The sequence below is a fragment of the Eurytemora carolleeae genome, unplaced genomic scaffold (genome assembly GCF_000591075.1).
Source record: "Eurytemora carolleeae unplaced genomic scaffold, Eaff_2.0 scaffold697, whole genome shotgun sequence".
In the NCBI taxonomy this organism is placed as follows: domain Eukaryota; kingdom Metazoa; phylum Arthropoda; class Copepoda; order Calanoida; family Temoridae; genus Eurytemora; species Eurytemora carolleeae.
In genome coordinates, this window is record NW_019396609.1 from 26,634 (window position 1) to 50,361 (window position 23,728).

At 30.4% G+C, this 23,728-nt stretch overlaps 1 protein-coding gene across 3 annotated transcripts in view; it reads left to right on the plus strand.

Annotated features, from left to right (window-relative positions):
- LOC111706238 (uncharacterized) overlaps positions 1-23,728 on the plus strand; it is a 131,560-nt gene that overhangs the window by 21,676 nt on the left and 86,156 nt on the right. For all 3 annotated transcript variants that reach the window (XM_023479059.1, XM_023479060.1, XM_023479061.1), the window contains exons 24-40: positions 757-856; positions 3,178-3,285; positions 6,414-6,452; positions 6,578-6,633; positions 7,133-7,210; positions 8,060-8,137; positions 9,144-9,217; positions 9,772-9,867; positions 9,930-9,980; positions 10,543-10,678; positions 11,041-11,079; positions 11,388-11,459; positions 12,131-12,175; positions 14,062-14,190; positions 20,611-20,743; positions 21,342-21,504; positions 22,877-22,920. In XM_023479059.1, coding sequence (XP_023334827.1) covers positions 757-856; positions 3,178-3,285; positions 6,414-6,452; positions 6,578-6,633; positions 7,133-7,210; positions 8,060-8,137; positions 9,144-9,217; positions 9,772-9,867; positions 9,930-9,980; positions 10,543-10,678; positions 11,041-11,079; positions 11,388-11,459; positions 12,131-12,175; positions 14,062-14,190; positions 20,611-20,743; positions 21,342-21,504; positions 22,877-22,920 — 1,441 coding nt within the window. The remainder of the gene's footprint in view (positions 1-756; positions 857-3,177; positions 3,286-6,413; positions 6,453-6,577; positions 6,634-7,132; positions 7,211-8,059; positions 8,138-9,143; positions 9,218-9,771; positions 9,868-9,929; positions 9,981-10,542; positions 10,679-11,040; positions 11,080-11,387; positions 11,460-12,130; positions 12,176-14,061; positions 14,191-20,610; positions 20,744-21,341; positions 21,505-22,876; positions 22,921-23,728) is intronic.

Here is a 23,728-nt window from a genome sequence, read left to right on the forward strand (position 1 = left end):
ACTCAATTCCTATGCAATGTTGATTCACCGGGCCATGTAATGAACAGTAATGTTTATAGATTTCCTTTATTTCTTGTCCACCACTTGAAATTATTAGAAATAGGAAATTGAAAAGTCTAAAGAATAAAATACGCAAAAAATTAAACTATGCATTAGCAAGACCACTTCTCTTGTCCTATCTGGGTTATCTTTTAGTTAAATAAATTCCATTCACTCTTATCTTGTACAATTTATATAATATAAATACCTCGCACACATTCAATATTTTTGTATACTTTTGTATCAAGATCGCAGATTTGAGAAAATATAAAACAAATTGTCTCTCAAAATATTTAGAATGAAACTGATTTAATTTTCTAACCCCGTTATCTTTATATATGTCCCATATATTATAAACGTTGATAAATGTAAAAAGTACTTAAACTACATAAACTAGATTAATCTCTTTTCTTCAGCTTGACCCTGCGAAAGTAACTGTTTAGACCGGCGGAACTTAATTCTCGCTTTGCATTAAATCCTATTTTGAAAAATTAAAGGTCAAGATTACAGAATGAGAGTTTAATACGAGTAATCAGCTACTTCAGAAAATTGTTCAAAATTTTTTCTTATTTTAAGCTAAACAAATTATATATTGTCTGAAGATGAGTCTCTATTTTAGTCTTAAATCCATTGCTATCTTTATAACTTCAATTGACTCAGTTTAGGTTCAGCTCAATTTCTAAACCCGACTTTAAAAAAAGGTTTTAACTATTGTAGAAAGCTGGCGTGAGATTGTCCCGAAGAATATTGTCGGCTGTATGGGATTATACAGTAGCCATCTCTTCCAAACCAAATATCACAAAAACAACTACACAAGGAAACAAAAATTCAATTTGGAAACATTTATTTTATTTAATTATTAATATTATATTACCTCTTAAGAGAAGATTTGAGGTCACAAAGTCGTACAAGTGTTTTATGTCTAGTTTACAGTAGCGTGTGAAAGATCTGTACTTGGAACTAAAATAATTTCATTTTGATTAATGTTGCTTCATAGTTTTGTTTTGAAAACTTTTTTAAAAGTTTTAAGCAAATTAAAAGTTTGTTTTCCTGTGTATTTTGAAATATTAATTGAACATTAAAATTGTAAACATTACAAATAGAACTAATTTGTTTTTACCAAGATTATTGATTTATAAAGGGACTGTAAACAGAAATTAAAGTGACCCTCCATATACAGAGCGCTAAGTCCGATTCCAGAAAAGTACCTGAAAAACTATAGCTTATTAAGTATGATTTAGCTATAAATGTTTTTGTTTTTGATAACTGTTCATTTTTATTGGTGGTTTCTTTACAAAAGTGACTTGCACATTTCCTGCTTTAGAAACATAAACATTTATCCAGCCAGGAAAACGAAAATATCTTCCTTATTACTGATCAGAGTAAGGTTTAAAGGGTACCGTTGTGAATTGAACTGGCTTTTCGTTAAATAAAGTTCTCTTAAAATTTCGCCAATATATGTTTTTATATCAAGGTTTTAAAATAAAGAAAAAATAAAAAAAACATCATAAGCTGTGATTTAAAAGCCTAGGCTCTAAAAGGTCTTAATCCTGTTTGTCTTATCAAAGCTCACTGGGAACTAGACAGAGGGATAACGTCACATTTATACGACGTTATTGTTACAACTTTGTGACCTCATAGTTCCTCTCTTTTGGATTTTACGCACAAGTATGAGAAAAAGCAAATTTATCGGGTTACATACAACATGTTTGTTCTTCTCAATAGCTCTTCAATAAGACAAAAGTAATGATTAAAAACATTTAAGATCTCAATCTTACTCGAAAGGAATTGGGTCTTTGCCACAAACTAAATTTTCCTATCGTTATAACTTTGTAACATAATGTCGTAGACCTTTGATATTTCAAACTATGAATTCTGCTAGATCAATTAATTTGAGTTTGAAATATCAAAGTTTTACACCATCCAGTTGCAGAGATATTGGGTTTAACAAATCTGAGTTTGTGACAAAAACTCATTTCCTTTACTTTAGTTTGACGTGAGCTGGAAACCTTAGATACAACTTTACGACTTTTATCATCGAACTGATTGCTGGTCTTTAAATTTGACTTACTCTAAAAGTATAGAAAAAATTTGACATATCTTATTTTTGCGACCTCAGTGGAGCAAAGAGAAGTTAGATTATTTCTAAAAATTATACCCTAGAGACATGGTTTCATTACAATCTTATTGTTGTTGTTATTTTCTTAGACAAAATACAATTAAGATAAAAACAAGAACTTCTCAATGAATTTTACCCAATTGGATACATTTTCAGAATCAGATACCATTTAGAAAATATGTTTCAAAAAGATACATTTAAAAATATTTCTCAGAAACAGATACAATTTAGAAAATGTTTCTCAGAAACAGATACAATTTAGAAAATATGTTTCAGTAACAGTAACAGATACCATTTAGAAAATATGTTTCAGTAACAGTAACAGATACCATTTAGAAAATGTTTCATAGAAACAGATACAATTTAGAAAATGTTTCTCAGAATCAGATACATTTTAGAAAATTTTTCTCAGAAACAGATACAATGAAAAAAATTTTTCTCAGAAACAAATACAATTTAGAAAATTTTTCTCAGAAACAGATAAAATGAAAAAAATGTTTCTCAGAAACAGATACAATTTTGAAATAATAAAACATGAAAAAAATTTCAAAGTATAGATGTTCAGAAATGCTATTACTTTATTTGTGTGTGAGAAATACGTTGTTTTTAGAAGAAACATTCACTATAGGTTCAGTAGCCTTAAGCTTCAAATCTGTTTTTTTCCTGACGACTCACGAGGAAAAATAAATTTAAATCATGCAGTTAATTTAAAAATTTTTCGTTCAGAGGTCTAAACTTGTAAATTTTAAAGTATAAGATAGCACAAATCCATGTCTTTTGATGTTCTACGAACTTTTAAAATGGTCCGTCCGTGGTTTGCTGATTTTTTTCTTTTGTATTGATAGTTTGTAGAAATAAAAGTCAGATTTGGGTTTAATCCCGCTCTTAATCTCTTAAAACTTTGTTTATCTGAACTGAATATGTGCAGTACATAGCTCAATTACCTACAATAAGTTTCTACCCCAGAGCAGTTTTATCTCTCAAATCATTCATAAAATTATATTTTGTTTGGAATAAAGGACTAAAATCATCGCTGGGTCTTCTTGTGAGAAACAAGAAGAATAACAAATTCAAGTTCAAGAATAGAGAATTCGAGACAGTAAACCTCAGCATCGTTAACTCTTTAGGTAATCACGATTTATGACAATTCATATAGTTAACTTTTCAGGTTATCACTATTTATTACAATTAGCAGGGTTAACTCTTTAGGTAATCACGATTTATAACAATCAGTATCGTTAAATCTTTAGGTAATCACGATTTATTGCGATAAGGATCTTTACATGTTTAGGTAATAACGATTTATGACAATCAGCATTGATAACTCTTTAGGTAATCACGATTTATGACAATTATCATCGTTAATTTTTCAGCTAATCACGATTTATGATAATCAGCATCGTTAACTCTTTAGATAATCATGATTTATGACAATTAGCATCGTTAACTCTTTAGGTAGTTACGATTTATGAAAATTAGCATCGTTAACTCTTTAGATAATCACGATTTATAACAATTAGCATCGTTAATTTTTTAGGTAATCACGATTTATGACAATTAGCATCGTTAACTCTTTATACAATCACGATTTATGACAATTAGCATCGTTAACTCTTTAGGTAGTTACGATTTATGAAAATTAGCATCGTTAACTCTTTAGGTAATTACGATTTATGACAATTAGTATCTTTAATTTTTTAGGTTTATGAAAATCAAAATTGTGAACTGTTAGGTAATCAAGAATAATTGACAAATAACATCGTTAACTCTTTAGATAATCACGATTTATGACAATTGGCATTGTTAACTCTTTAGATAATCACGATTCATGACAATTAGCATCGTTAACTCTTTAGATAATCACGATTTATGACAATTAACATCTTTAATTCTTTAGGTACATACGATTTATGACAATTAGCATGCTTAATTCTTTATGTAACTACGATTTATGAAAATCAACATTGTAAACTGTTTAGGTTATCAAGAATAATTGACAAATAGCATCGTTAACTCTTTAGATAATCACGATTTATGACAATTGGTATTGTTAACTCTTTAGATAATCACGATTCATGACAATTGGCATTGTTAACTCTTTAGATAATCACGATTTATAACAATTAGCATCGTTAATTTTTGAGGTAATCACGATTTATGACAATTAGCATCGTTACCTCTTTAGGCAATCACGATTTATGACAATTAGCATCGTTAACTCTTTAGGTAGTTACGATTTATGACAACTAGCATCGTTAATTCTTTAGGATCAGAATTTTTTTTGACAATTCGTCGGGTATTGACAATTTGTAGAGTATACTAGTATAATTTGGTAGCTTACTTGCCACTTCTTGGATAAAATACATATTGGAATAACAAAAAGGAATACATGAGTCTTGGCCACTAACTCTGATTTTCTAATACCTATATTTTTGCAACCCAATCTTAAACTCCAAAACTCAGTAAAAAAGTTTTAAGTGAATTTACAAACCCTACATCAATTATTCAATAAGCACTATGCAAGTTTAATACAAGGATGTTGTGAATACTAATGTTAAAAGCTTCTCAAATTATTATTTCAACATGAAACATTCATGTTTTAGATATTTTAAAAACTAGAAATTCAAGGCGCTTCGCACCCTTCTTTCTAGCCTTAGAGGGCGCTTCGCGCCCATCTACTAAATTAGTTGTGAACATGTTCTCTTTGTGTACATCGTAAAACAAAACAAAAATAATTCGCGGATTTTCACAAAAAATTTCGCGGATTTTCAAAATTTTGAAAAATTTAATGACGATCGAATTTTGATGGAGACAAATATTTAAAATTTCAATCATTCATAAACCTTCCCTGGAGTCCCTAGATGTCCCACAAAAAATTTGGGCCCGATCGGTTCAGCCGTTTTGACGTTTATTGGATACAAACAGACAAACAGACACCCAAACAGACAGACAAACAGACAAGCCAAATTTATATATAGATTACCTTTTTTATCCATAAAAGCATAATTAAGGATTAAACTGAAAGTTTTCTTGAAGTTTTATTACTGAGACCGAATTTAATGAATTTTAGCTGGTTCAAATTTGAATGACCGATTAACACTTTAATTCATGAGGATTTGAATCGCTGACTTAAGATTTCAATCGGCACGGCCGTAGGTAGTTCAGCCACCTCTCAATTTAAATAAAATAGGTCCCTGTTATACCTATTATTGGAGAATAAAAAAGATTTAACAATAACGATACCTTCCTCATAATGCCCCTATTGACCATACATAACTATTAGTCATAATTTGTGAGTGAAGATAATGTTTTAATTCCTAATTTAAAAAATCAAAATCAAAAAATCACCTTTTAAAATCAAGTTGGAAAAATAAAATGGTTGGTTGGGGTGATATAGTGAATCGGAGGATTATAATGTGTTTACTGTAGGGATTAAAAGGTTAGAATAAGATGCAAAGTCCAAATTAAATGGATTAAACACAAATAACAGCACTGACAAATCAAATTTTAAACAATACCTACCAAATATAATTTCAAATATAGTTTGCAGAATTAAATAACTTATTGTAGTGTTATATCCAATAATTTTGTTTGTAATCTTAATTTTCGTCTGAAAATTTGCTAAATCAGTCTTTGTTCTAATTTGTATTGATATTGAGTCTTGATCTACACTTCATTTTTTAATTTTAAGGTTTAAACCCAACCTTGACCATTTGCATAAATAAAATATTGGAGGGTACAATTGCAATGAATTCCAGATTAAAATGCATTTTTATCATAATATAATATAATATGAATATTTAAAATCTAGAAATTCTCTAGTTTACAGAGAATTACAATTATAGCATAAAGAATATTTATTACATATTGTTTAAGTGTATATCTAACACTGAAAGAAAAATTTAATGCAGGTCTTTTTAAAAAAAAATATGCAATAGGAAGTTAAGTATTAGTTTTAGTGGCCATCATACAAAGAAAATGTCGTTTTTCTAGATTCAAAAACTGTTTATTCTGAAAGTTCCTGTAACTTTAGTCTTACAGAAGAAATGCATATCACTTATGCAGAGTAAAACAAAATTAAAAATAATAAGTGTTAAAAAGTATATAAAGTAATATGTATAGTTCGTTCATCATAAACCTTACTTGGGGTCACGCCAGATCCCACAAAAGTTGGGGCCTGATCGGTTCTGCCGTTTTAATGTATATAGACAAAACTTAAAATGAAAATGCGAACCTAAAAATAATATAATTTTAGTTGAGCTGGCTAAAGCTGTGGAACTACACGAGTTAGCAGGTAGAAAAAAAACTGATAAAATTCGGACATTTCTTGCTGATATTCTCTTTAAACATTTCTTGCTGATATTCTCTTTAAACATTTCTTGCTGATATTCTCTCTTTAAAAATATTTTATGTTTAAAGGTTCTGCAATGAGGATTCAAGTTGAGATAGCGTGCCAGTCTAACAGTAATAAAAAGGTGAACATATTTCTTCAACATTTACTTTATTATAATTGTCTTATGGAAAAATATTTACCCTTTGTTTTTTACTTTGTCCCTACTTCAACTTTTCAAGGCCATCTAATTCAAAAAAAAATAAAACCTCTAACTTAAATGGTTACATGGGGTGCAAGAAAGTTGAAAAAGTGAAGAAATTTGAGTGTTCTATTTCATATAAGCCGTTTTTTAGTTGAAACGAAAATACCATCGTTAAAAAGTGCGGATTGTCTTTGCCACAACTCTAATTTTCAAATCCTAATATCTTAGCAGCCCAATTTCGTAGACCTTTGATAATTCAAACTAATATTTTGTTGGATCAAATAAACAAAGTTTGAAATAAAAAAGGTCTACACCATCAGGATGCAAAAATAGGATAAAGAAAATTTGATCTTGGGCAAAGACTCAATTCCTTATCTAAGTTTACAAGATCATTCCTTGTACTAGGTGTATGGTTTCAAACTTTACATGTTCTATTTAGATAAAGTTGAAAGTTTCTCGGTTTAAAGCTTTAGAATGTTTGCTAGATAATGGGTTGGAACTTGCTTCACACTCACAGGTATTGTTCAAACTTAAAAGGAAAATTCTAACAGTTTCTACAAATTTAAATTTAAGAAAATATCTAAACAGAATTTTATTGATTTCTTTTTTCACTTTTCTGCTGCAACATTGTCCATGAAGTCCTGCTAAGTTTTACACTAAGAAAATATTATAAGAATTTAAAAATAACATTTTTTCAAATATGATGTTACAAAAGTGTTATCTTTTGAACGCATTGTTTTATTTTTATCACGCTATTATAGTGTTTTTGTTCTATTATAGTGTCAAGTAAAATTATCTTTTTTATTTGTTAAATAATTTTTAAAACTAGCCATGGAGTGCCCGGCGTTGCCAAGGTTCATATTAGTATTCCAAGTCATAGTTACTCCCGCCGTTTACCCGCACCTGGTATTAAATCATTATTTTAGCCCGGAGTTGCCCTTTGATTTACAAAAAAGGTCCATCATTTTTTAGCCTATGTCAATAGAATATGAGAGAAGAGCTTTTTATAGATTAAAACACACTCCAATAAACTGTACATTTGTTTATCATTATTATATCCATATTGACAAAATTTACTTCCAAATTTTCTTTATTACTTTTTTTTTAATGTGTGTCGAGATAACTATTAACTAGTCAATTTATTCTCTACATAAGCCTGAATTATTTTTAATTTCATTTAAACGTCAGTTTAGGAACCGCAAGACTTGAGTCCTTACCACAAATCATTATATGTTTGTAACACTATGTCGTAGACCTTTGATATTTCAAATCTGTGAATTCTATTATATTACCCCATCAGGTTGCATAGATATAATGATTGACAAATTTGACTTTGTAACAAAAACTTATTTATGTAAAATTCTAGGATTGCTGGAAACATATTTTCTACTGTAGCAAGTATATTCAGAACTTGGAGCAATCAATATTTCGACCAAACCTTCAGGTAAAAATACATTCACAAATAAATAATAATAATAAATAATAAATTATTTTTTTGGGTGCATTTAAAAAAAGTGGGATTATTAAAAATATTGCGCATACACAGAGTATTATGATTTTAACCCTATACGGGCTTGACTATACATGTCAATATGGGTGGGGGGGCCTTATGATTTAACCCTTAAAGTTGAGATAAGGGAGTGTGATACATGTCCTCGGTCCAACTTTCAAGGCCTGCTCATGAAACAAAATTATACCTCTATCTTTAAAGGTGAGGGTACAAGGGAGGATTTTAAAAAGTTTAAAATAACGTCGGAAATATGGTCAAAAATTATTTTTTAAAATTTTGACAATTATTTTAACATGTGACATAATTTATTACATCCATTTTTCAAAGGCTTTGCACATATATAAATTTTAGCCCTATAGCTTAATTAATAAAAAAAGTTAGCACTTCTGATTTTTTAAACACCAATATACGCCGTTTGACTGTTCTTCACCCTATCCTATGCAAAAGCTAAATTTGTTCAAATCTTAGATGTTGAAAAAATGAAGAAGTAAAAACATTATAATTTAAACCGTTTTTATGTTATTTAGAAAAAAAAAAACACAGGGGTGTGGAATATTCCCCCCTCCCAGTCGTGATAGGGTTAAACAAATATTTTTGATGAATACATTCTCAATAGAAGTCTATTAACTATCTTAGGGGGATCATATTTATATTTTGTAAAATTGTCTTAGGTAACACTTCGCAGATTTTTTTTTTGATTTACATAAATGAAAGTTAATACAAAAAAGACTTGCAAAATATAAATTTAGTATATTACATTTAAAATTAGAACAATTGTAGCTTTTCAAGTCACAATTTTTATTCCTAATTGTAAAACTTAAAATTTCGTGGATCTGTTAACACTAACGGATTTTAAAATAGAAATAAAAAAAATGTAATCAAAATTGTCTTGGATAATTTATTCATATTTTTGACAAGTTGTTTAAAATAATAATTTAAGGATTCATCTACGGAAGGTCCAAAGCTGTCTCCAGGAGATATTATTTACCCCGGCTCAGCACGAGATCAGGGATGGTATGTATTTAAACTTAAAAGGGAGTGTTCACAAAAAAATAAAGGAGTTTAAAGGTCGATCCCCACAATTCCAAATTAATAAATACTAGCTATAGTGCTGAATTTTAAAAAATGTTAAAAATTATGAACGGAGTTTTTTTTTAACCCTTGACTGTTTTTTAGGAAAATGTCAGGTTTTCCATCTTAGTACGTATCCCTTGACTGTTTTCAAGACAATAGGTTTTCCATCTTCAAACGTATCCTGAATTTGAAAATTGCGGCGTTTTCGAAACAAAACCCACTTTCCTGTTTTTGGAGTAAAATCTACAATTAAAAAAAAACTCATTTTCATAACTTGCTTAACTTTAATTGAAATTTGAAGAAAAAAATTCATTTTTTTAACTTACATAGTACATATGTTAACCCTAGGAACCGGTGTTAGTGGTACAAAAGAAATCCGCCAATCTGGTCTAGCCGTTTAGCCGGCTATAGCTAACATATATATGAGCGAAGAGCTTTATTATATAGATTTAAATTGCATTCAATTCAACATCTTTATATTTGTAAATTCTTAGGTTGGGTTTCATGAAAGAGCCAGCCTCTAGAACGTACAAGGATCTTGATCAAATATTGAAATTATCAAATATCAATGATTTCAGTTTAGCCCTCAGGTACGTATATATTTTTCCTGGCTCGAGTGACGTCATAGATCTAACATATATTCTGATTTTAGCAAGGAAGTAGCAGAGCTGTGCATATCACATCTATCCCAGAAAATAGAAAAGTAAGCTTTTTTTCTATAAAATACTTTTTTTAGATGACAACTGTACTAGCTTGGATTCCCGGCTTTTTTCGTATAAAATTTTTTTCAAAATCAAGCTAAGAACAATTCAGTGTTCTCCCGAGTCCTTAAATCAAAATTTGAGACAAGTCGATCAGGGGTTCCTGAGTTATGATCGGACATCCAAGCAAACAAACAAACAAACCTAAATAACTACCCTATATGTATAGATATCTATTTACATAAAATAATTTCTGAATTAAACTTTAGATTTCTATTTTACAAAAATAGAAAATAATATAATAAAAATATTATTATATATTTCTTGGTCAATAATTAATCAAAAAAAGAACTGACTTTACTCCCTGACTATATTTATCTAATTACTATTGTGTAATGTGTACAATCTAAGTTTATGGAGTAAATATTTGATATTTCAAATGTTGAATAAAATTCATAATTTAAAGGAAAGAAAAATTATAGATTGGAACATTAGAGTTTGTTGCAAGTAATTAGTTCCTTTTTTCTATTTTATTAAATTCTAAATGGTCTGATATGTTTCTAGAGTGTATCACGGCGCTTCAAACACACTTAATATGAAAGCCTTGCTTGGGTTTCTTCAAGAACTGGTTTTTCAATCGAGAAAACAGCTGATCACATGCCAAACCAAACAAAATGGAGGAAACAATTTATATCCAGAGGAAACACTTGTTTATTCTTCTAAAAAACGACTATTTGATGTAAACAGGAAGACCCACAACACTGTGAATTAGAAAGACGACATTTATAACATATTAAGTGTATAACTATCGAAACAATAAAGGTTAGAGTCAAGTATATCGTATATATAATTATATCATTTGTTTATATGTTTCGTATTTCATTAATTTTTAATGTTCTATAAAATACTTGAGTCTTATTGAAATGGTCTTCCTATTTCACAGTATTATGGGTCTCACTGTAAAAAAGGTTTAATTTTAATTTTTTAAGATTAAATAATTTAAGCTAACCCTTTCTTTTACACATAACTATATTTATAAAAATAAACAAATTTCTCAAACAGGTTTTATTGCTAACTAAACTGACTGATTCAATGCTACAGGTAAAATAAAATTTAAACCTCAAACTCAATTTTTTGTATCTCTATATCTTTGAAACCTGATGGTTTAAACCTTTGATATTTTAAACTTAGATTATTTGATAAAACTGAATTCATAGTTTGTAATACCAAAGTTCTACTGCATTTGGTTGCAAAGATATAAGGGTAAGAAAATTTGAAATTGTGGCAAAAATACTATGCCTTTGAATGTTGGTTAAACATGTTTAAGAAATTTTTAAATATATTTTGTTGTTTAGATTATAAAATCTGCTAGACCGCTGGTTCACGTTTGAATATATTTTGTTGTTTAGATTATAAAATCTGCTAGACCGCTGGTTCACGTTATGCTTTCTTGGGCAATCGCCGGCCAGCATTTTATGGAGGTAAGACATTTTTTAAATTAAATTTTTAGAACAGTTTTCCTAATGTTATAGCAAAAGTTTTTGTATGAATTATTTTTACGAAATAAAATTTGAAATTCATTCTGTTAAAATCTGTGATTTTCTCTCAAAAACTAAAATTTCCGTCCGTTAGAATATAATATGATATATATTTATAGAAATATAGTATAAATATATTTATATATCAATAAACTTTTTATACAAATATATATATATACTATATATCTATATATCATATCATATTCTAACGTACGGAAATGTGTTTCTAAGAAAAGTTCTTTCAAAATAAAGGGCAGATTAGAAATGTCCCTTCGTAATTTTCTTTTAGAACTTTCAGAATTTGAGGGGGGGGGGATAATTTCTTAAAATTGATAAAAATACTTTGTACTTTAGTTGTCTGATTTGAAATAATAAAACCAATACTCCGTCTAATAAATAATTGCTGTTTTTGCAATTCAAAGAGAAATTTATTTTGAGTCAAAACAACGTGATTTTTGTTTTTTACAAATGCAGAAATAAATGCACGCAGACAGCTTCAGCTCTTGTTGGCAAAATGTACAATTTTCGAAAAATCTTTGAGAATTAAATTATTGTTGGTACTAAAGAACTGAAAACTCAAATACAACTTTTATTTATAATCAGAATATTTTTAGGGAGGTGGTCATTCACATCTTATGATTGCAAAACTTTCTGTACAGGTGAATATATTAAAGACACTGTACAGGTGAATATATTAAAGAGACTGTACAGGTGAACATATCACAGAGACTGTACAGGTGAATGTATTGAAGGGACTGTACAGGTGAATATATTGAAGAGACTGTACAGGTGAATATATTAAAAGGACTGTACAGGTGAATATAGTAAAGAGACTTTACAGGTGAATATATTAAAGAGACTGTACAGGTGAATATATTAAAGAAACTGTACAGGTGAATATATTAAAAAGATTGTACAGGTGAATCTATAAAAAGAGACTGTTCAGGTAAATGTATTGAAGGGACTGTACAGGTAAATATATTGAAGAGACTGTACAGGTGAATATATTAAAGAGATTGTACAGGTGAATATGATAAAGAGATTGTACAGGAGAATATATTAAAGAGACTGTACAGGTGAATATATTAAAGAGACTGTACAGGTGAATATATTAAAAGGACTTTACAGGTGAATATATTAAAGGGACTGTACAGGTAAATATATTTAAAGGACTGTACAGGTGAATATATTAAAAGGACTGTACAGGTAAATATATTAAAGATACTGTACAGGTGAATATATTGAAGGGACTGTACAGGTGAATATATTAAAGATACTGTACAGGTGAATATATTAAAGAGACTGTACAGGTGAATATAGTAAAGAGACTGTACAGGTGAATGTATTAAAGAGACTGTACAGGTGAATGTATTAAAGAGACTGTACAGGTGAATATATTAAAGAGACTGTACAGGTGAATATATTAAAGAGACTGTACAGGTGAATATATTAAAGGGACTGTACAGGTGAAATATATTAAAGGGACTGTACAGGTGAATATATTAAAGAGACTGTACAGGTGAATATATTAAAGAGACTGTACAGGTGAATATATTAAAGAGACTGTACAGTTGAATATATTAAAGAGACTGTACAGATGAATTTATTAAAGAGGCTGTACAGGTGAATATATTAAAGAGACTATACAGGTGAATATATTAAAGGGACTGTCTAGGTGAATATATTAAAGAGACTATACAGGTGAATATATTGAAGGGACTGTACAGGTGAATGTATTAAAGGGACTGTACAGGTGAATACATTAAAGAGACTATACAGGTGAATATATTAAAGGGACTGTACAGGTAAATATATTAAAGAGAGCTGTACAGGTATTAAATGGACTGTACAGGTGAATATATGAAAGGGACTGTACAGGTGAATATATTAAAGAGACTGTACAGGTATTAAAGGGACTGTTCAGGTGAATATATTAAAGGGGCTGGCGACTTTTTTTAAGTGAACCTTAATTCACTAAGAAAAGCTAAATATGTTTTTGTGATTTAGCATTTGAAACATTGTCGGCACAAAATGACGGATAAGTCCTTGTTTTTCTATCTAAAACTTTTCTATGATTTCCAAATGTGGTTTTCAACAGAAGCACGGAAGAAAAATGTCAGCCTTGTAAAATTTAAAGATAGGAAAAGCAGTAATATATTCCATTTTAATTTATAGATAAAAGTCTAAGTAAGGTACCGACGTACCTTCAAAGCAAGAATGTTTCTAAAATTTAGCCGTTACATTCTGATAAATTGTTGTAAACCGTTTTAAAACTGAAATTAAAAAGAAGCTGAAACCTGGTTTCATCCACGCTATGTCATTTATATAAAAATCAAAAATCAAAGATAATTTACAAGTTAAAATATCAATGTAAATATCAATACAAAACCATTTACTGAAATCATGATATAGCACAGAGACGACATATTTTTCAATACAATACGATAAGTTATCTAAAATTGTATTATATCATCAATGGAGTAACCTGCACTGTATTGATATATATGCTGACAGTGTATAAATCGTTATCAATCTCTCTATATAGGCTATCCATGACAGCATCAGTAATTTCCTTCACCATCACACAGAGATATCGTATTTCCACTTTAATGAGTCCCTGTTTAAACCATACGAGTCTCTTATCATGCTGGAGCTATGTGACCAGGATGTTCAGGTTAGTTTTAACAAAGGAATTGAGCCTTTTTACCAATTTGCTTTAGGACACTGAGTTGCACTTTTTTTACTTAATGAGGAATAGTTTTACCCAAATATATCTTTTTTCATTAAAAAAATTAAATTTTGTTTTTATTTGAAACTTGTGATAAGCATGAGAAAATAAAGAAAAATTAAAATTTTCAGACTTTTTAACGGATACAGTCTGAGATATTAAGGTTTTAACGGATACAGTCTGAGATATTAAGGTTTTAACGGATACAGTCTGAGATATTAAGGTTTTAATTATCTTTTCCAAGTATTGTATTAAACTCGAACGGAGATTATAAAATAACACCTGTGAGGCTGTGATGATGACTATGTGGTAAAAAGAATTAACCCCCCCCCCCACACACACAAAACTAAACAGAAGGAGAATGTTGAATGTATTCAACATTTCTGATACGGATTTGTGACATCGTAGCTCCTCTAATTTTTATTAGCACAAGTGTCAGAAAGTAAATTCATCTAATTTATAATTAAAAATTCAAAACATTGTTTTTCTTCTCAATAGCACTTACACAAAGAGGTGTTAATTAACGTAAACGTTAACTAAAACTACACAAAAAATGTCATGTTTTTAGTTCATATATTCCAAAAAGTAGGTTGAATTGTTTTTAGTTAAGAAGTATAATAATTATTTAATTTACAGCAAATGTTTAATTTTCGACATCCCAAACGTTTAATCGTGGTCATTTAAGCGGATCAGATGTCATTGAAATCAATTTTGAACTACATATATACTCAAAGAGAAGAGAAATTTTCACAACCTACAACAAATTGGATGACTGCCAAAAAATTGTTTTTTTTTGTATAAGCGATTTTGTGTCGTTTATTTGGCAGCCATCCAGCTTTTCCTGACAAATAAACTATTTTTTATTTCGTAATTTAGAGTGCAAAATGCTGTAGCTCGTACCAGTTTTTTTTTATTATAAATCATCAAAAACATAGACAGCAACTAATGATCTGTGTCGCAGTATTTACTTTCGTTTTTGAGTCGACTTAAAAGTCGACTTCCTAAGTTCCTCTTTCTGAGTTTTCTGTTTAGCATTGTGGACAAATTTGTTCGTTTGGTAAATATTAAGAAAAAATTCTTTAACCCTATTCCTGCTGGGGGGGGAGGGGTCAATTTGACCCTCCCCCCCCGTAGTTTTTTTTTTACATAACTCAAAAAGTATTGGTCTGAGGCTGTTGAAATTTTCTGACTTTTCCTACATACCCAAAGCCCTCCCTTTAGTCCTAAAACCGGGCTTTAATACTAACTGCCTGAGTCCCCAGGCACACTGCCTGAATGATTGCTTTTTCCTGTAACAAACTAAATCTTTGTTTTGACCCACTTCCACTGCCTGAATGACTGCTTTTTCCTGTAACAAACTAAATCTTTGTTTTGACCCACTTCCACTTGTCAGATTTTGATAAAATTTAGCTTTTTGGAAAGCCTTTGACATAAGGAAACGAATTGCACAAGTTTTGCGAAAAAAAATTGCAAATTTTTTGCAAACAACCTGTCAAAGGAAATTTTCACATTTTTAGTTTTTCTTGATTAAAAATGAGGTTTTTTAAAATTTTGCAAAATTTTTTGCATATTTGAAATGGCATTGTCAAGGGCTTTTTAAAAATGTATAATTTTTCATTTTTTAGACAATTTTTCTTGGAAAATATTTTTACTTTATAACTGGATTTTGCGATAAAAAGTTAAATTTTTGCAAATTTGCAAATTTTTTCTAAAAGTAGAGCACAAGAGCTTTCCAATGACGTATCATTTGTCACATTTGGACATTAAACACGGGATTTAGAGGGGGGGTCAAATTGATCCCCCCCCCCAGCATATCCTGGTTTTTAAGTACCCAAGCAGAGATAGGGTTAAGAAATATGAAAAATGTGGATTATTCAAAATATTTGTATTTTGTAAAATCTAGTTATTTTTTAAATATGTCTGGGTAAAATTCTTTATATTTTATTCATGTTTCAATAAAAATGTTAGGACAAAACAACATTCAAAATAACTTAATCTGGAAATATCCACTCACAATGATATAAAATATCATTTTAAAATAAAATTCTAGTGCACCAAATATTAGTAAAGCAAATACATACAGGGCTTTTAAGAAATTATTTTAAAGATCTGGGGAGAAAAAATGAAAACTTAGACATCAAAACTCAAGTTTTTTATCCTTTTTCATACTTATTACTCAAAAATGTAATTATTTCCTCTTAAAAATTATTTATTTTTTCTAAAATTCAATTCTAAAACCTTTAAAATAATACCTAATTTCTGGGGGGAAAATTACTTATAAATAATTAGGGGGATATAATTTTCAAGAAAATATACACCCTTGTGAATAAACTTTTGATTGGGATAGCGACTGAACTAGATATCCACGATGTAAACTTTTAAATTTAAGGGTTTAAAGTTCAATTCCATATATGGACACTAGACGTCTGCCAAAAGATTATAATGAAATAATTCTTTATTTTTTACTTTTAAAATTTTTGTTAATTTGAATAAAGTTGGATAGGCATTTCAACTTCTCCCGTTGTTGACAGAACTGCTCGGCATCTTATGTGTTTCTGTTATTGTTTGTTTTTCATTCTTATTTTTTTGGCAAGCAAGCTGAGGTTAAGACGACACCCTTCAGCCATTTAAACCCTCTCAATTTAATCTATTTTTTCTTTTTAATAAATGTTTGGGGGATAGGAACACCTGTCTGAATGGTTAAGCCACAGATTAAAGATACAAAAGCTTTCCCTCCTATTTGAAAATTCAAACTGTGTTGCAATTTGTTAGAATTTAAGGCAAGCAATCATTTATATTAATATTACATTATCGCAGTAAACTAAAATTGATTGCGCATAAGATTGAAATCTTTCAGGATTTTAATCATAACTCCTTTTAACTTTATCAATTTATTTATTTATAATTTTTTATAAAACAAATTAATTGATACATGTATTTAATGCAGAATGCAGATAATCATTTTTCCAATCTTCTTGTTTCCTTGCTGTCCTGTTTTGCTCATTCAATTAGCTGCATACCCCCGCCCCCCCAGGAGGGTTAATATGCAGTTTCGAGAGCTGATCAGGCAATTTGTAGTATTTCAATATCAGCTCTTGAGTTTCTATATTTATTCCAGTTGTTTTTGATATCGGCCATCTATGCAGGTTTATTGCTGACATTGTTGTAATGAGAACTTCCTTTTGTCAGCTGCATTACATGTATCAGTGTCTTGCAGTAATTTAGAAAGAAATTAAAAGACCTCCTAGCCTTAACTGCATTCGGCTAGGTTCAAGGTGATTTGGGTGTACCCCCTAGGAAAGGAAAACCCATGATACCAATGATAGAAAGTTTTGATTAAGATTCCACAGCAAAGCAGTTTCTGAGTTCCACTAAATCTGCTCATGAAGTAGGATAAGGTTGAAATTTAGGAGGTAGGCGGATGAGGATGGGTGTGTAAGGGTAACAGGTATGAGATATACCATAGTCCTCACTTTTAACGTGTATTCCCACGTGGACAGATTTTTTAAAGAAAAAATAACCCGCTAAGCATGCTGTCCAATCGCTTTAAAACACGGGGAGTGTGTCTTTTGCCTATCATTGTCAGAGGTCTTCCATGAGTAATCCAGTTTCCATTTCGAGAAGGGTGAAAAACCAGTTTGTGGTATTTGATTTAAAGTCTATTGAAGGCTCTGTTCCCCCTGAAAATCTGTATCAGCGTGTACTTCATCCTGATGTTTTGAGTTTCTGTATTCCTTCTGTATTTATCTTTATATCTTTATCTTGTTCGGGATTTGTCATGCTTTCCACTCAGTTGTTGAGAGAAGTGACCTTGATATCTAGACTTCTATACAAGTACAACGCACATAGCGCCCTTTCTCTCAACAGGCTTAGAAAGCTCTGCTCACACCCTTCCTCTGGGAGGTTCGGATTAGGGTTTCCATTTTTCCGGAAAAAAATTTCCATTTTGGAAATGGAATGATCCGGAAATTTGTTGCGTAAACAAGAATTCAGGGATAATTCCGGTATAAATGGAAACCGGAAATTTTCCGGTTTACGTCACGTAAACCGGAAAAAACGTTCTGGAATTCCATAACGATCCGTAATTCCAAACAACGTTCCGGAAATTTCCGTTTTACGGGAAAAAAATCGTTCCGGAAATCGTTCCGGAATTCCGGTTTTCCGGAACCTTTTCCATAATGGAAATGGAAAAAATTTCCGGATCATTTCCGTACGTAAACCGTAACCCGGAATTCCGGTGGAAACCCTAGTTCGGATACACACTCAATCATAACTCCTTTTATTAAAGAGCTATTGAGAAGAACAAACATACTTTGTATTTCAAATGTGTGTCAGGATAGATTTTTAAAATAAATAATTGTGTGTACAATCAAAACTAGAGGAGTTAAAAGGTGTCAAATACCTACCTGTAAAATTAAATAATTTTTTCTGTCTAGTTTGGAGTTTAACATTAATAATTGAAATATATTATCTTGATTTTTAGATTTTGAATTATATCAGGTCTTTAAAGCTCATTAAATAATAATTTTTGTTCATTTTTCCACCAACATTATTCACTGAGACAGTATTTTATCTTGTCTTTGAATGTTTATTTCTATTTTTATAAAAGTCAATAATTTTAGTTAAAGATGAAAAGAGTTTGGGTTCTTTGAAGATAGTAAAACATTTAAAAGAATGTTATTCATCCTAAATTCTTTTCTCAAATTTTGAACCAACAAATAACTTACTACTCATATTTGTCTCTTAGAATAAATTTGTCTCTTAGAATAAATCAAGACCTAGAAAACTTGATGGTAAAAAATATGCTTAATTTGTTTTCTTTATTTGTTGGTATGATCAAGTATAAATATCAAATAAAATTGTATAATCCGTGGTATGGACATTTTCTTTAATTAAAATAGCATTTGTCAGTTGCTTACCACCCTCAGAAGAGAACTGGCCTCTCTTATAGCAGTCCCAGCCTTATAGTTTGGAGGAGTACTGTGTTTAGTTGCACATGTCGTATCCTGCAGGGGAGTAGAAAATTTATATTGAATAAAACAAGACTTCATCTTCAGCCTGGTGCAGCTGAAAGGAGGCGTTCAACCCCTGATGATTATACAAGCCATGCACAAGGATACCGGTTTTTTACTCGACCAGCTGTGAGAACTGGACTGCTGTGGAAGATTCCTCCCAATGGGGCTTACAACTCCCCATTTTGCATAAGGGTGCAGCAATCTGTTTTCCTTAAACAGTAAGGAAAACAGGGAGCAATCCCTCATACCCTTCCTCCTGCAAACCTCCTTTTCTCTCTCCTACCTACTCCACAACTCAATGTCAAAAGAATTATTTAGAGATGCCTCATAGTGTAAAAACAAGAAACAAGAAGCAAGAAGAAAAAATAAAAGTGAACAGAAAAAAAACTGGAAAGGGAAATCTCTTGATATTAGAGATGGGGCCCCCCCTATTGGGGAGGGGGAGGGGGTGAGACGATCGCTTTCCCCACCCCCCTCCCCACCCCAAAGAAAATATCAGGAATTGGTGTTTTACTTAGTCAAATGTAACTCATGAGTAAACAAATTAATACAAAATTCCGAAAAAATTAAGCAAGATCCTCTCAGCTAGTTTAATTCAATTTAAAGTTTAAAAAAGCAAGATCCTCTTATAATAGATTTTCTTTGTAGAGTGCCGTACTACAAGGACATCCCAAAAAAATATTTTCTTTTTTCAAAATTAGCCCAAATATGATTGAAAGATGTACAGACAAGAAGAAAATGAACAAGAAATTTAGAATTCTCAAAATATTTTCACCTGATATCATATAAATATTTCAAAATATTGTAAAAATAAATTAATATAAACTATTAAAGTTTAAAAAAATTATTTGTAAATCTTAATTAAAGGATAAGAAAAGAAATCACCTGAAAATAAACTACAATCTTGATTGGATAAAAATTATTTTAATATTTGCTGTTAATGAAAAGCAATTTGTAATTTTTAAAGTGAATGCTTAGTGGGAATCAAGTTAATTTCAGAACTTTGGAAGAACCAATAAAAATTCATGCTTAATTGCCCTTATTCTATTCTTTCCAGGGTAAAGTTTGTAAAGTTCTGATGGTATCCAACTGAAACCCTTTCTTACAACTGAATTTAATTTAATTTTTCAAATCCGTATATCTTCGCAACCCAATCTTGTAGACCTTAGATATTTCAAATTATGAATTCTTTTGGATCAAATAGTTTAAAATTGAAATATAAGAGGTTTGAACTATCAGGTTGCAAAGTAATAGGGATAAGCTAATTTTAGTTGGTGGCAAAGACATTATTTATTAAACACAATCTGGAATTTAATTCTGAATAGAAAACTTATCTCTTGTTTGGTTTTAGGATCAGATAATATCAAGTATTCAGCAGTTTGTAGAAGGTTCTCCTTCTGAGATTAGATCAGGATGTAAACCTTTGTTTGGTGCCCTTAGATCTCTTAAATTCTATCATCCTAACCTTTCAAGATCCATCACAGGTATTTGATCTCTAAGATCTCTTAAATTCTATAATCCTAACCTTTCACGATCCATCACAGGTATTTGATCTCTTTGATCCTTCAAATTCTATCATCCTAACAGCTTTCATGATCAGTCACAGGTATTTGATCTCTAGATCTCTTCAATTGTATCATCCTAACCTTTTACAATCAACTACAGGTTATCTCTTAGCTCTCTTAAATTTTACCATCCCTACCATTCACAATCAACATATGATCCCTTGGATCTATTAAAATCTATTATCCCCTTTTTGTAATAAATGTCTTAAAAATTTAAGATCTTAGAGTTCTTTGAATCTACTATCTTTTAGTTTATGATTCTACAATCTTTTCAGTCATATGATTGTAAGACCTACAGATTACAGTTTAAAAATAATGTATTTATTGATCTCTTAGATATCTCATGAATCCAGATTTCAACTTATTAAAAAAAACACATGCCAAAACCACAAAACTTTTAAATCGCTATGATTTTCTTAATTTTTTTTTCTGCGCTTAATTTGATTTTTTTTCTTCCGATTTGCAAGGACCGCCACAAGTTTACGCTTTAAACCGACTTTTAATCCATATATTTCAGAGCACTCTCACATTGGAGCAATTCTCGACGTTTTTGAAGCATTCCTGTCCACTGATAATCCAGTCGTCTTCGCTCATGCAGCTCTCAACTGTGTCATGTGCCTCATCAAGTATATCAAGGGTAGCATGGAGCAGAGAGAACTAGAAGAACTAGTCGATATCAGGTTAAACAAAACTTTATTACTTAGCCTTCGGAAATTTTCTAAACCACAAATCTCTTGTAAATTAATGCTAATACACTACTAGATGCCACCTTTGATCTATTAGACATTTATTAAATCATAAGACAATTTAGAGATATTTGTACATCAACGCCTGAGATTTGTTAAACCATATAATATTTTAAAGATGTGTTTACACCTATGCTTGAGATTTTCTAAACCGTAAACTATTTTAGAGATGTGTTTACACCTACGCTTAAGATTTGCTAAACCGTAAACTATTTTAGAGATGTGTTTACACCTACACTTAAGATTTGCTAAACCGTAAAATATTTTGGAGATGTGTTTACACCTACTCTTAAGATTTGCTAAGCCGTAAACTATTTCAGAGATGTGTTTACACCTACACGTAAGATTTGCTAAACCGTACAATATTTTAGAGATATGTTTACACCTACGCTTAAGATTTGCTTAACCGTAAACTATTTTAGAGATGTGTTTACAACTACGCTTAAGATTTGCTAAACCGTAAACTATTTTAGAGATGTGTTTACACCTACGCTTAAGATTTGCTAAACCGTAAACTATTTTAGAGATGTGTTTACACCTACGCTTAAGATTTGCTAAACCGTAAACTATTTTAGAGATGTGTTTACACCTAGGCTTGAGATTTTTTAAAACATCAAATAATTTAGAGATGTATGAAGTATGTACCACTAGGCTTAAAAATTGTTATCCCTAAAATATTTTAGAGATGTGTGTACCTGTACACCAATTTACCAATGCTTGAGATAAGTTAAACCGTAAAATATTTTAGAGATGTGTGTACCTGTACACCAATTTACCAATGCTTGAGATAAGTTAAACCGTAAAATATTTTAGAGATGTGTGTACCTGTACACCAATTTACCTATGCTTGAGATAAGTTAAACCGTAAAATATTTTTGAGATGTGTGTACACCTGTCACCTTTGCTTGAGATTCGCAAAACCGTAAAATATTTTAGAGATGGTTGTACACCTACGCCTGAGATTTTCTAAACTATAAATATTTTAGAGATGTGAGAACACCAATGCTTAAGTTTTGCTAAACTGAAAACTATTTTAGAGAAATGTGTACACCTAGGCTTGGGATTTGCTGAACCTTAAACTATTTTAAAGATGTATGTACACCTACGCTTAGTATTTGCTAAACTGAAAATATTTTACTGAGGGATGTGTGCAGTATGCACACCTTCGCTTAAGATTTGATAAACTGTAAAATTTTAGAACGGGGTGTACATCTTCGCTTGAGATTTGTGAAGCCGTAAATATTTTAGAGATGTGTGTTCAATATACACCCACGTTTGAGATTTGTTTCACTATAAAATATTTTAGAGATGTGTGTACACCTACACCTGGAATTTGCGAGTCCGCCTTAGGTAAAAATATATTTTGATCATAATAATATTTTTTTAATTATAAATACATTATAAATTCATTAGTATCATTTCAATTGTTCATTGTCATTTGTTCATTGTCCAGTTACCAAATTGTTGGTTACCAAATTGTTAGTTACCAAAATGTTAGTTACCAAATTATTAATTACCAATAATCCGCCCATCTTTATTTTACAATAAATGTTTAGGATATATATTATAAATATTGAGGATTTATGTTTAGAATATAAAATATATGTATGGGTCGGGATATATTATTATTATCATTAAAAAGAGGTATGAAATAAAGGGAATTTAAAGCATGAAAATTTATGTGCGTAAATCTACAGAGTATACGAAAAATGTATTTACAAGTAAACAATTAACAAATAAAATGATACTAATGAATCATTGAAAGCAGGAGCTCTCTGGCAGACTACGCCTTTCATTCGCCTCGTACAACAAGTTAATCTTCCATCTTCCAACTATTAGTGAAAACTGACTCTATTTCGTTTTTAACCCAGGCTATTTTCAGCCGTGGTTCATGCCTATTGGCTTGAATTTAAACTAGAATCTGGTGCAACGGTGGCTTCAGTTTTACACGCGTTCAACCATTATACATTCAAAGCATATTATCTGGGTTGGCATTTTCTAACGACAAATAAATCTCCACATTGGCAACTTAGCATACGCACCACTTTCTGTCTGACTTATAGCTATATACAAAAGTTCTATTATGTTGTCATGTTTATAAGCCAGACAACTTGCAAGCTAAGCTAAGCTCCAGGTCTATATGAGGACTAAAGGGGTT